Source organism: Myotis yumanensis, unplaced genomic scaffold, assembly GCF_028538775.1.
Source record: "Myotis yumanensis isolate MYYU_CA2020_CCGP unplaced genomic scaffold, mMyoYum1.0.hap1 SCAF_1, whole genome shotgun sequence".
Taxonomy (NCBI): domain Eukaryota; kingdom Metazoa; phylum Chordata; class Mammalia; order Chiroptera; family Vespertilionidae; genus Myotis; species Myotis yumanensis.
Genome location: NW_027223752.1, coordinates 40,933,215 through 40,947,394, shown reverse-complemented (window position 1 = coordinate 40,947,394; position 14,180 = coordinate 40,933,215). Strand labels below are relative to the sequence as shown.

The 14,180-nt window shown below is 39.2% G+C and overlaps 1 protein-coding gene across 3 annotated transcripts in view; it reads left to right on the top strand.

Annotated features, from left to right (window-relative positions):
- LRRC9 (leucine rich repeat containing 9) overlaps nt 1-14,180 on the top strand; it is an 87,744-nt gene that overhangs the window by 35,475 nt on the left and 38,089 nt on the right. Inside the window, exons 16-19 of one of the 3 annotated variants that reach the window (XM_070403751.1) lie at nt 3,181-3,393; nt 7,888-8,007; nt 10,354-10,545; nt 11,756-11,881. In XM_070403751.1, the coding sequence (XP_070259852.1) occupies nt 3,181-3,393; nt 7,888-8,007; nt 10,354-10,545; nt 11,756-11,881 (651 nt within the window). The remainder of the gene's footprint in view (nt 1-3,180; nt 3,394-7,887; nt 8,008-10,353; nt 10,546-11,755; nt 11,882-14,180) is intronic. The other 2 variants (XM_070403755.1, XM_070403753.1) reach the window with 2 other exon arrangements.

Genomic DNA, 14,180 nt, shown 5'->3' with positions numbered 1-14,180 from the left:
CGTTTCTCTGCAGCATAGATTTAAAGAAGAAATTGGATAGTAAAAGGGAATATGCATTTTAAATTTTGATAATTTGAGCATTCTCTTCAAAGATTTTACCATTTCATAAATTTCCAACAGTATAATGGTGATTGTTTTTTGCATCTTTACCAACACAAAATATTACCAATCTTTTTTCCCTCGCTCTGATGGGGGAAAAAAAGAGGATATTTTATTATTTCATATGTTATGGGTTATTTATAATTTTTTGAATCACCTATAGTATCCTTTAAACATTTTCTATTGGGCTCTATTGTTTTCATACTGATTGGAAAAATTCTTATATGCATTCTGGATATTAATCCTTTATCATGTCTATATGTTGCAAATATTTTCTGTCACTTGTATTTTTTATTTGTAGCAAAAGACTTACCTTTCATTTTAATTTGTAATTTACACATTAATTTTTAAGAAGTCAGATATTTCTTTTCCAGTATGGACTCTAAATTTTATGTCTCATTTCAGAAGGCTTATATAAATACTAGAGGCCTGGTGCATGAAATTTGTGAATTGGGGGGAGGGTGTCCCTCAGCCCAGCCTGCACCCTCTCCAATCTGGGACCCCTTGGGGGATGTCTGACTGCCAATTTAGGCCCGATCAGACATCCCTCTCACAATTCGGGATTGCTGGCACCCAACTGCTCACTTGCCTGCCTGCCTGATTGCCCCTAACCACTTCTGCCTGCAAGCCTGATCACCCCCTAACCACTCTCCTGCCAGCCCAATCAATGCTTAACTGATCCCCTGCCAGCCCAATCGCCCCCAACTGCCCTCCCCTGCTAGCCCAGTCGCCCCCAACTGCCCTCCCCTGCTGGCCATCATGTGGCTGTAGGTGCCATCATTTTTTAGGGTGGGGCAGTCAATTAGCATATCCCTCCTTATTGGCTGTGGGTACCACCATCTTTGCGATGGTGTGAGGGTCAATTAGCATATTCTCTCTTTATTAGACAGGATTCTTATTTTCTTCCAAATCTTATATAGATTATTCTAAAACTTTTAGATATTTAGTTCCATCTAGGTATTTTTCTATATTGTGTGAGGGAGGTATGGTGATCAAATAAATTGTCTCTTAAAAATGAATAGCTACTTGACAAACATCATCTTTTTTCCTCTATTTTAAGATACCATCTTTGTTTTTAAAATTATTTTCATATATAAGGGGCTGATTTATAGATCTTTCTATTCTGTTCTATTCATTTTCTTGTCTAATCTTGGACCCCTCTTACATTGTTTTGGTTATTACAACCTGATGATATGTTTTGATAAATGATAGGGCAAATTCCCTTCCCCTGCCTCTAACTCATTGAAAAATAAAAATTCTCAGCCAACTCTTGAGCATTTTCTTTACTAAATAAAATTTAGAATCAGCTTGCTAAATTCTATTTAAAATCCTATTAGGATTACATTGAGATTGTATTGAATTTAAAACTTCATTTAGGATAAAATGAATACTTTGCAGTATTGGGCCTCTCATCGAGGAACATGATAAGTTATTTCATTTACTCAAGTCCTCTCTGACAGTTTTCTTTATATAGGCCTTAATTCTTGTTAAGTATAGTTCTAGGCATGTATATTTTATATTGTTATTATGAATGGGATTGTATTAGTCAAGTATGCTTTCAGCAAAAGACACAGAAATCCAGACAAATAGTAAGTAGAAAAAAAAACTCAAATTATAAATAGTTGAGAGGTGGGAAGTTTCTGACTGTTCAGGGATGTCAGCAAAGACAGTAACTCCATCATTCTTCTGCTTGCCACTTCATGAACTATTTTGACCTGAAGATCCAGTTTTTTCTTTAGGTTAGGGAAGTTTTCTTGTAATTCCTTGATTATTTCCTCTCTTCTATTTTCTGTCAAGCTCCCTGAAACTAAACATTGGACATTCTAAATTATCCTCCACATCTTATAAATTTTTTATTTTATATTTTATATCTTCATTTTTAAAATTTTGTGTTCTGATGAGTTCCACAATATCAGCTTCCACATTGCTAATTTGATCTGTTGCCATATCCATTTGGTTTGTCAAAGCATTTATTAGTTCCACTTATTGTTTTTATTTCAAAGTTTTGTATCCTATTTTTCCTATAGTTGATGCTTTATTCTAATATAGATGCTTTTTTCTCCCAGGTTTTTGAAAATTCTCTTATAGACTGTTTTGTTTTTTTCTAGAGTCATTTCTATTTGTTCATGTTGTTCTTGCTTATCAATATGTAATTCTTACCATTATTATATAACTATCTGATTACCAATTGCCTGGAGCATTCTCCTGCTGTTTTACTTGTCCACTCAGAACACCAAGTTTCTCTGGACCTGCTCTGCAGTGGTTATCTCCTGCATGTGTTTTGACTAGAGGTTACCTTTCTGATCCTATTTCTCTGTCAATTCAGTCCCCTCTGATTTATGTCTCACAATTTCTAGTCTTTTGTTGTACCCTATCCATTGTTATATAAATTTTTGCTAATTTTAAGGAATATTTAGTGGGAGGGGATGAATACATCACTTATTCTTAGCCCACAATTTTAATCTACTCTCATACATTGCCTAGTGTGATTCTTATCATCATAGGTATCTATACTAATAAAAGAGTAATATGCTTATTAGACTGGACATCTTCCAGACGACCTTCCGGACAAAGCCATGGTGGTGGGACCGAGGCAGAGGTAGTTAGGGGTGACCAGGTGGGCAGGAGAGAGCAGTTAGCGGCATCAGGCCATCAGGCAGAGGCAGTTAGGGGCGATGAGACAGGTAGGCAGGCAAGCGGTTATGAGCCAGCGGTCCCAAATTGTGAGAGGCATGTTTGACTTCCAGCAATCAGACATCCCTCAAGGGGTCCCAGATTGGAGAGGGTGCAGGCCGGGCTGAGGGACCCCCACCTCCATGCATGAATTTTGTGCCTCTAGTCTATTATAATAAAAGCATAATATGCTAATTAGACTGGATATCCTTCTGGACAAAGCCAGAGCTGAGAGGGCTGAGGCACAGGTGGCTGCTGCAGCGGGCAGGGGCCAAGCCCCTTGCACAAATTTCATGCATTGGGCCTCTAGTTACTATATAACTAAAAACCTTTTCTAAATAGCCTATTTCTTTTTCAAAAACGATAAACTCAGCAACCAAATTTTCAATATTTTAAATAAATTTTTAGGTCAAGACTTATTCTTTATTTTCTTCAGTCAACAATGCTATTCTAGAAGAAAGCAAAAAAAGTTCAGAAGGATCAGTATTGTCCCAGGAATTGAAATTTGATGATGAAGTTATAAAAATGGACCCCAGGATCAAGCCAAGACCAAAACTTATTAGCTTGGATGATAAAACAATACTTTCCCTTGCCAAGACTAACGTATACAGTCATATTGTAGTAAGTATTATGATGAATAACATTTTTGGACAAGAACCTTGAATTTAGAATCAGAACCTGTCATATGAAATCTAAAGGTATTAAACCACCTATCTGATCATGCCAGGCATCATATGATCAAATTCCAAAGTACCCAACCCTTTTCTTCTATGTGGACTACATTTGTGCTGTCTGGTAGTAATGTAATATTAGCTATACATGTAATTTAAAATTTTCTATTCACATTTACAACGTATTTTAAAAATTGGCCCTGGTCAAGTAGATTACTTGGTTGGAGCGTTGCCCAATACACCAAAGTTGCGGGTTCAATCCCTAGTCAGGGTACATACAAGAATCAACCAATGAATTCATAAATAAGTGGAACAACAAATTAATGTTTCTCTCTCTCTCTTCTCTCTCTCTCTCTCTCTCTCTCTCTCTCTCTCTCTCCTCTCTATATCAATCAATAAATAGATAATAAAATTTAAATGGCAGGATTAATTTTAGTAATATATTTTAGTTAATCTAACATACCCAATATATTATCATTTCAAAATACAATGGATATTAAGATTCATTAATCAAATTATTTCATAATAAGTATTTGAATTCTGGAATATGTTTTACAGCACATTCCAATTCATTTTTTCTTTTTTCTTTTTTTTTCTCTATTGATTAAGATATTACATATGTGTCCTAATGCCCCCATTGCTCCCTCATCCCCCCACTCATGCCCTCACCCCCCTGGTGTCTGCAATTCATTGTTTCTGCACTATAATATCAAGATGTCATATTTGAGTAATAATTTTTTATAATAAAGCTTTAGTAATGCAAGGTATAATATATGAGTGTGTTTTGACTGGATTAAAACTCTATAACATGTATTCCTGTAGACTTAAAGGGATTGAATAAAAAAAAAACAACAGAAGATAGGTCTTTTTGTTATCTGTGATTTGCAAGATAAAAAACAGAGAGGAGGAAAAAACAAACAAAACAGAGAGGAGGAGAATACAGTTTCAGAATGCCTTAGCCTGATACGACCTCAGCCTGGATGCATTAATTTGATCAACACCCATAACATAAGAATGGAGAGGCTTTTTCATCTTAAATGTGTTTATACTGCTTAAAAGCCAGCAAACTTTCTAGAGCTTCTAGTAAGAATACTAGATGTCACAAGAACGTTTAGAGAGCACATCCTTTGTTTTCCTTCCTTTGTGTCATTACTATAAGTTCAGGTACATACCTCTTATTTTCTTTTCAGTCTTCCCCACTGGATTGAGTTTTATGAAAACATACATAAAAATAAATAAATTATTTAGAAATAAAAACCCCAGATTTGTAACATAATTTTATATTCTCTAATAGCACAATTACATACCAAAAAATTAGGGTTGTCAGTTATAGTCTGTTTTTTGCACTGATTTATTCATCTAGCATTTACTGAGAATGTGCTATGTTTTGGGCAGTGAGGTAAGTATTGGGGGTTCAGAATGAAGAAATTATTTTTCTTGCATCAAGGACATCATTTTTGTGAAGGAGACAGATATGTAAAAAACATAGGAAGCTTGGAGTTACTGGGAGAGTTCCATAGAAAGAGGTGAGTTTTGTGCAGATTTTTGAAGGTTAAGTGAAATTTAGTTGTTTACATATTCCAGGCAGAGGAAATACTCTACCCATAGGCACATAGTTTTGAAAGAGCATGGTGTCTTCAGGGAACACAGAGAAACTCAGTGTGACTAGAACATAGGATGTGTGATGGTAGAAGGTAGAGGTGTCAGTTGGAATACAGGAAGCAACATGAAACATTAGGTGGAAGAGTAGGAGATTATAGCCATACCAGGGGCCCAGTGCACAAATTCGTGCACCTTGAAAGGAACTGTGGGCAGCGAGGCTGCAGTAGGCACAGGGGAGGGTCTCAGCTCATCCTCTGTGACTCTGCCTGGCCCCTCCCGCCACAGCCCCAGTCCCCTGTCGGCCAGCAGCCCCACTCCCACTGCTCCCATGCACTGATGGCACTGGCCCTGCTTGCACCCACTGATGGCGCAGAACAATTGGGGCCGGTGCTGTCAGCGAGTGTGAGTGGCGGCTGCTGCCCCAATTGCCCCTCATGAGCAGAAGGAGGTGGAGAAGCCCTCAGGAGTAATCAGGGCCAGTAGTCGCCGCTCACACCCGCTGATGGCGCTGAGTGATCGGGACTGGCACCGGGCATCGGCAGCAGGTACAAGTGGGGCCAGCGCTGGCAGCAGGTGTGAGTGCCACATGGGAGCAAAGGATTTTCAGTAATCACCAGAGGCTTGCCCCAATGACAGCGACTGGAGCTCCGCCTTGGTCTGGTTCCCTGTTCACCTGTTCCACTATCCTGTTGCAGCCAACGCCCACCATGTTCCTCACACACTCCCTGGTGGTCAGCGCACATCATAGTGAATATTAGGTTCTGCTGTTCAGTCTATTTTCACATTAGCCTTTTATTATATAGGATTAGAATGGATTTTTAAAGGCAAATTTAAAATTTTAGATTCTTTCAGAAACTGGCTCTCTGTAAAGACTCTAATTTTGGCAGCTTGTGTCAGACTGATGGTATGGAAATCCAGTAAAAGCTATTGTAGTAATCCAAGTGACAGATAATAGTCTGAACTAAGGCACTGGTAGTAGTGATAGTATGGAGTGATTGGTTTGAGAAACATTTCTAGAATCAAATGAATGTGGAAAAGAGGGAAAGGGGGTGATCAACAATATCTGTTAGAAAGTGAAACTCTTAATCAGGATTGACAACATAAACTATCAAGCAAGTATATAGAGAAGTTGATGAATTCAGTTGTGGACATGTTTGGTGTAAGGTATCTGTAGATTTTATCATGGCTGATACCTACATATGACCTGTGGAATAAACTAGCCCTTCTTAATTTTAGCTAAGTTTTAACAACTATTTGACATTTACTTGTTTCTCCCTACCAGGAATTTAGTTATGTCCATAGTATATATAATAAGGTATTAGATGGTAGAGGTAAGTGAAGAAGATTGGAAGGTAGACACCTAATTTTATCATAATACCATTTTATTGTGACTACTGCAGTAAGTTGTATTAATACATTTCTTATGCCACTGTTTATTTTGTAGACTATACATAAACATAATCTTCGCTTGATACCATTCACAATGCTGTAGCTTAAAGACAAAAAGATATGTAGATATCAGAGTCTCCCCCAAATATAAAACTATATAATAATAATCATTTTTATATAGCCCAGGAAAATGGACAGGGGAAGTCTGGGCCAAATCCTGACATAGAAATTGTCTTTTCCACTCTTCCACCTCCTTCTTTGATGTTCTGTCCTCCTATTTCAGCACCTCATTCAGCCTTTCTTCCTCAGTCCAGTGCTCTCAAGGGTTTCTTGCAGTCAAGGTATATCCTTGCTATCCACTCTCTCTTGTGAGTTACCCAGCTAATATCCAAAATCTTTAGGGCCTATGTTGTTCACTGGCTAGCCTAAGCAATATATCTGTCCTAATAAATATCTCAACAATATCTATATATATAGCCTAAGTGACTGGCCGACCAGCCAACTGGCCAACCGTATGGTAGCTACAATGTGCACTGACCACCAGGGGACAGACGCTCAACACAGGAGCTGCTGAGCTGCGGTGACTTGTCAGCTGGGGTTCTTGGGTAACGCACCTGGAACCAGAGAGGAGGGAGCTCGATTCTGGGGTGCATCACCCAAGAATTGCTCCCTCGCAATCCAGAACCCCTTGGGAGATGTTGGTGAGCCGGTTTCAGCCCAATCCCCACAGGCCAGGCTGAGGGATCCCATTTGGTGCACAATTCCATGCACTGGGCCTCTAGTATTAAACTATTTTTGTAAAATAATTTCATGCCAATTATAGATAAACTTGGACCAAGTGGAAAGTCAAATTAATCAAGAACCAGATCTAATGATGCTATAATAAACTATACCTTCCAAAAACCATACATTAGATTTTTTAAATATATTTTATTGATTTCAGAGAGGAAGGGAGAGGGAGAGAGAGATAATGCCCTAACCAGTTTGGCTCAGTGGATAGAGCATCGGCCTGCGGACTGAAGGGTCCCAGGTTCAATTCCCGTCAAGGGCATGTACCTTGGTTGCGGGCACATCCCCAGTAGGGGGTGTGCAGGAGGTAGCTGATTGATGTTTCTCTCTCATCGATGTTTCTGACTCTCTATTCCTCTCCCTTCCTCTCTGTAAAAAATCAATAAAATATATTTTTTTAAAAAAGAAACATCAATAATGAGAGAGAATCATTGATCGGCTGCCTCCTGCACACTGCACATTGGGGATCAAGCCTGCAACACAGGCATGTGCCCTGACCAGGAATTGAACCATGACCTCCTGATTCATAGGTCATCACTTAATCACCGAGCCATTGGCTGGGCAGATTTCTTTTTCTTATTGGCTCAATCTTAATGTCATTTAAGTAACTATGGTGTAGAGTATAATCTGTCTTATTTTTAATTTATGTTTTATTTTACTTCAGAATCTGAATCTACATGGAAACAGCTTGAGTAGACTGAGAGATCTCTCCAAGTTAACAGGACTTCGAAAACTTAATATCAGTTTTAACGAATTTACTTGTTTAGATGATGTATACCACTTGGTAAGAACTGTTCTTTCAAAATTATTTAAGTAAAACAGAATTATTAATTTGATGGATAAATTGTGTTTGTAATTATGACCTCATATATACCATATTCAAGATTAGACAGCCCAGATCAGGAACAAAACTTACATACTCTGTACTATCTTACTTTCTCTTAAATATAGATTCCATTTGAAAACCACATATACAACTGTGGTCATATCAGATTTCTAGCTACCTTAAAAATATTTATTAAAACAATTCCAGATTGTTTTTAAAATATCCTTTGGAAAGTGTTGTTTTCATTTTGTTCTGCTCTTACTACTTCCCATCTAATATTGTCAGTTCCTCCCATCTGTTCATTATCCATGTTATTTCTTTTTCTCTCTGCCTTGTCCTTTCTACCTGAATGTCACATGCATGGCTCTTGTTTGACTCATGTTTGTCGTCTCATAGTTCATAGGACAAATATAGTAATGCTCATATACACATTAGTTTGGATCTTGTCTGGCTTTTGCTTTCCTTGTCATATATTATATAGCAAAATTAATTACATATGTGATTTCATAACTCTACTCCATCATTCCAAATTTCCGTGGGTCCCAGCTCATTGACATTCCTTTTCAGAATATCATTCTCAGCTCTTATTCATTCTCTACCTCCTAGCAACCATATCAAAGTCCTTGCACTGCTGCTTCCACCACTGATGTGGGAGCGGTTACTTTGTATATTGGCCTTTGGTTTCAGTGTTAATTAAGCTCCCTTCCTTGTTTTTATGGTAAGCCAAAGTCCCATTTATTTATTTATTCATTCATTTATAAATTGAATTTATTGAGGTGGCATTGGTTCACAAAGCCATATAGTTCTCAAGTGTAGAACTCAACAAAACATCATCTGCATACTGCATCCTGCACCCATTGCCCAAAGCAAAGTCTCTTTTAGTCCCCATTTTCCTCCTTTTTCCCATTTCTGTTTGCTCTGCCCTGGTGATTCCCTGAGACCCCATTCCACCCAATTTATAACCCCACCCAAGCTGTGAGCAGCAGCTTTTGCATATGAATGGCCTGTCCTTTCTCAGGCTAAAAACCTGTCAAACAAGCTGCAGCTCGATCAGGGAGTCCCAAACCTATCAATAAAAGGCCCAAGACCCAGCACCAGCATTATCCTGCCTTGCTTCACAGCTGGGCCTCATCTGGGCACTTTCAAACTCGATACAAAGAGGAGGAATCTACAGATCTCTCTGTAGCTTCTGCTGGGTGGCCCTAGGCAGTGTCTGACTTTGCACCTCCCTGGAGAACCAAGAGCCAGTGTACCCAATGGTCAGTGTCAGACCATACCAGATTACAACTCTACACATCCATTAGTGACACACTCAAGGGACAGATTCAGTGAACACCAAAGCCACACTGAAGCAAGTCCTGCTCTATAAGGGTGTCTCCTACACAGCAGCTCCCCCACTGTAGTCTCAGCTGGTCCTCACAGCCAATTGGCCTGGAGGTCAATTCCTCCCAGTGACACTAACAGCAATCAAGTCTCAACTACAACAAGACTGTGCTCACAGACCACAAAGGGGTGCACCTAGAATTCCAAGCTCAGGTGACTGGGAAGGCTAAGCCACTGGGCCCTATAGGACAACTACTACACAAGGCCGCTCTATCAACTCAAGGAGACATAGCAGCTCTACCCAATATATAGAAACAAACACAGGGAAGCAGCCAAAAAGTGGAGACAAAGAAACATATCACAAATGAAAGAAATGGAAGAAAGCAAACTACTGGCTATAGAGTTCAAAACCACAGTTATAAGGTTATTCAAGAATCTTCTACAAACCTCTAAGGGACTTAGTGAGATTTTCAAGGATCTTACTGAAAATGCCAAAAAAAGAAAGAAAAAAGAGTAACACAGAATATGTTACTTTAATGATTTTTCAAAATTATTAAAATTCATGCACTTTTGAATAAGAAAAATCATAAACTAGGTTTGGTTTGTACCTCTGAAGATCAACCTTTTAACCATGTTCAATAGTTTAAAGCAAAAGCCTAAATCTTAAGAAGTGTAATTCCTTGTTTGGGGGGACAAATTATCTTCCCAGTTCCTCTTTGCCTTCTTTTCTCTGAAAGCAAGCAATGCCACTCTATGTTAAAAAGGGCAAAGTGTGAATTAAGAGAGAATGACTAAAATAAAATACCTGTAGCTCTATAGTGAATGTATACATTGATACCATGATTGCAGTATAACTATTGGTTAGGTTTCTGTGAGGATTACCAAAAAGCATGTAGAATACTTAGAGGATCGTAGAGAAAGGAACTATGTAAATACAAACCACGATCCCTTCAGCATCGCTTCTATTTGCATCTATTGCAGTACAACCTTGAATATTTGGATGCAAGCCATAACCATGTGATAACCCTTGAGGGGTTCAGAGGTCTGATGAAACTGAAGCAGTTAGACTTGAGCTGGAATCAACTGAAAAAATCTGGTGATGAAATAAATATATTATGCAAACACACCACAAGCCTTCTCATTCTTGATATTCGACATAATCCATGGCAAAAGGTATGCAACAGATGTGATAAGAAAGGAATTATTTCAGAGCCATTTTCTCACTACTATTCAATGATAGCCAAAAATAGGCAAATTGTCTTCATTGTATTAGAATTTCTTCTTTAAAAAAAATATTTTTAATTGATTTCAGAAAGGAAGGGAAAGGGGAGAGAGAGAGAGAGAGAGAGAGAGACCGACCAATAATGAGAAAGAATCATTGATTGACTGCCTCCTGCACACTCCCCACTGGGGATTGAGCCCACAACCCAGGAATATGCCCTGACCAGGAATTGAATCGTGACCTCCTAGTTCACAGGTCGATGCTCAACCATTGAGCCATACCAGTTGAGCTAGAATTTCTTTAAGTATTTCATAAGTTAAATTTAGTATAGTTATCAAATGAATCAAATGTTACTATAAGAAGTAACATTATAGCCTATAAAAGGCTATAATTTCATGCCAGACATTTTTGTAATCTAATAGTTTGATAGCGTTATGGTTTTAAGAATGTTAGATGTCATTGCCATTTATAAAATTTCAGAGAGTTTATGTAGCTCAGTGTGCTAGAACTTTATTGTAATGAAGCAAAGGAACCAAGAATAATAGAGTATAGTAAAAGAAACATACTACAAAGGGGGGAAAAAATTTATCATCTCCCTTACTACTAGCTGACTGCTGATCTAGATTAAAAGGAGGCACGGCCATTGTTCTTTGAATACTTTCACCACAGTCGCTTTTCAACAGCATATGAGATTTACCCCTTCATAAGAATAGAACCATCCACCTCCAAACAGGACAGGTTAACTCATAAATACAATTTAATTTCAACTATTATGTAAAGAACTAGAGGCCTGGTGCACGAAATTCATGCACTGGGGGTAGGGGGTGGGGGGGGGGGGGTCCCTTAGCCCAGCCTGCACCCTCTCGCAATTCAGGACTGTTGACTCCTAACTGCTCACCTCCCTGCCTGATCGCCCCTAACCACTCTGCCTGCCTGCCTGATTGCCCCTAACTGCTCACCTGCCTGCCTGATTGCCCCTAACCGTTTCTTCCTTGGCCCCTTTATTATTATTATAGATAAGTTAAGCCTTTATTTTTAGATATATAATAAAATAAAAGATGCATAATTTTGAGTTATATGGAAAGGAATAAAGAAGCACCCCATTCCATGCCATAACAGGTGTAGTATTTTGTAAAAATTAACTTTGTTATTTTTCCCCAGCCAGCCACACTAAGGTTGAGTGTTCTTGGCAGACTGAAGACCCTGACTCACTTAGATGGGGTTCTAGTTTCAGAGGCAGAAGCTACAGCAGCTATGAAATTCATCAGTGGCACAAAGATTACTCAGGTTAGATTTTACTATTTATACTTATTGTGATATTTTGAATATACAGATAACATTTCCCATTTTCTTATTTTGTTATTAAGATTTTATATTGTCTTAGCATGCTAATAAAAAAGCAATTAATATATAACAATCATATCCCTTGAATTTTTTTCTGTTTAAATGTATCCCATTTAACTTTCTATAAAATAAGATAAGCTGAGAGGCCATGAGAAATCATTTAGTGAATTAGCTACATAGTATTGGTATTATTTGTTTGTGTTTGAAAAAAACCAAAATCTATTAACTTGAAGGAGGGGAGAGGTCTATGATTCCCAGATTAATAATGCTAATATTTTGGACAAAGTCACTTCAACAGTCTAAATATCTCCAGTCTAGTTTTCTATCTATTTACTTTTTGTAAGGCACTTAAATATTAGTTAATTTTGGATCTATCAAAATGAAGGAAAGATACTTTTTTGTTGATTAAAAATACAATTAACTCCTGAAGAAGAGTTGGGGATTTACCCTACCAGAAATCAAAACTTATCAAAATCCTTTAAGACAGGGGTGGTGAATATCTGGCCTGAGGGCTGTATAAGGCCAGTGAAATCATTGGTCTGGCCCTGCCAACACATTAGGGGTGAGTTAATTAAATGTTTGACCAAATATAGCAGACTAATTTTTATATGGCCCAAGAATAATGTTATAAATATCCAAATGGCCCTTAGCAGAAAAAAGGTTCCCATCCCTGCTTTAAGACAATGTGGAATTCATGCAGAGTTAGACAAATAGACCAAAAAGAATCTATATATATAAAAAGCCAGTGTCCATGATGACCAAATGACCAGTCACCATGAGGTGAATTGAGCACCTGTCAGTCCACAAGCAGGGTGGGGCAGGACTAGGGACTGGCGAGCGGGCTGAACGGCTGACCTCTTGGTCCCTGCCCCCTGCCCACAGGCTTCGATGGATCAGCGATGGTGAACAGGGGAATAGGAGTAGGTGGTGGGAGGACCAGGTTAGCTGTCAGGCCGTTGGGATCACCAGCTAAATCCTCAGCTGCTCGGGGGCTCAGGCCTGTGGGAAAGCAGGTGTCGGCGACTTCACCTTCATGCACGTGCACTGGGCCGGCCGCTGATGGAACATGATGCCCACTTGGGGCTGCTCACGCAGGTGCCGCCCCCACCGCCGCTGCCACTGCTGCTGGGGCTTGAGGTACTGATGGAAGCTGCGGGGTATGCTCATGCCTACCTGCCCCGGCGTGAGCAGCCCCAAGTGGGCAGCGTGTTCCATCAGCGGCTGGCCTGGCACACGCTCATGAAGTCGCCAGCACCTACTTTCCTGCAGGCCTGAGCCCCTAAGCAGCCGGGGATGAACTGGTGATCCCAACAATCTGACAGCCCAGTGGCAGAGGCGGCGTTTGGCCTGGGGACTGGCAAACGGGCAGAACATGGCCCTGATCGCAGGAGGGTAGGCCCTAGGGACCCTACATGCACAATTTTGTGCGCTGGGCCTCTAGTAGAATGTAAAGACTCAATATTGACCCACACATGCATGGAAACTTGGCAAATAACAGAGCTGCCTTGCAGATTAGGGAGGCTAGTCAATAAAAGGCACAGAGACAGCCCTAGCTGGTTTGGCTCAGTGGATAGAGCATTGGCCTGCGGACTGAAGGGTCCCAGGTTCAATTCCGGTCAAAGGCATGTACCTTGGTTGTAGGCACATCCCCAGCAGGGGGTGTGCAGGAGGCAGCTGGTCAATGTTTCTCTTTCATTGATGTTTCTAACTCTCTATCCCTCTCCTTTCCTCTCTGTAAAAAAATCAATAAAATATATTTTTAAAAAAGGCACAGACAAATGCATTAAGAACTTCACTACAGGGGGCTCCAGTGGCGCAATCGGTTAGCGCGCGGTACTTTTAAGAACTTCACTACAAAAAGAAAAACCAATATGTTTTAGAAAAAAATATCAACGATTCTCATTATGACCTTGAATTCGAAAAGAATTTATTACACAAGAAACAGAGAGCATAAAACTGTAAAAGATTGGATTTGTTTACAGTAAAATTAATACATCTGTTCCTCAAAGGGGATACCATGAAAAGACATACTAGAAAAAGAAATTTGCAACACATCTAACAACAGATATTTTTTTTATATAACTAGACTATATCATGAAAATAACAACCCATCAAACAAATAAATGGTCCAAAGATTTAAACAGATACTTCACTGGAGAGGAAATCAGAACAGCCAAATAACTTAGGAAAAGATGCTCCACCACATTTGTATTCAAGAAAAATGAACATTAAAACTGCAGTG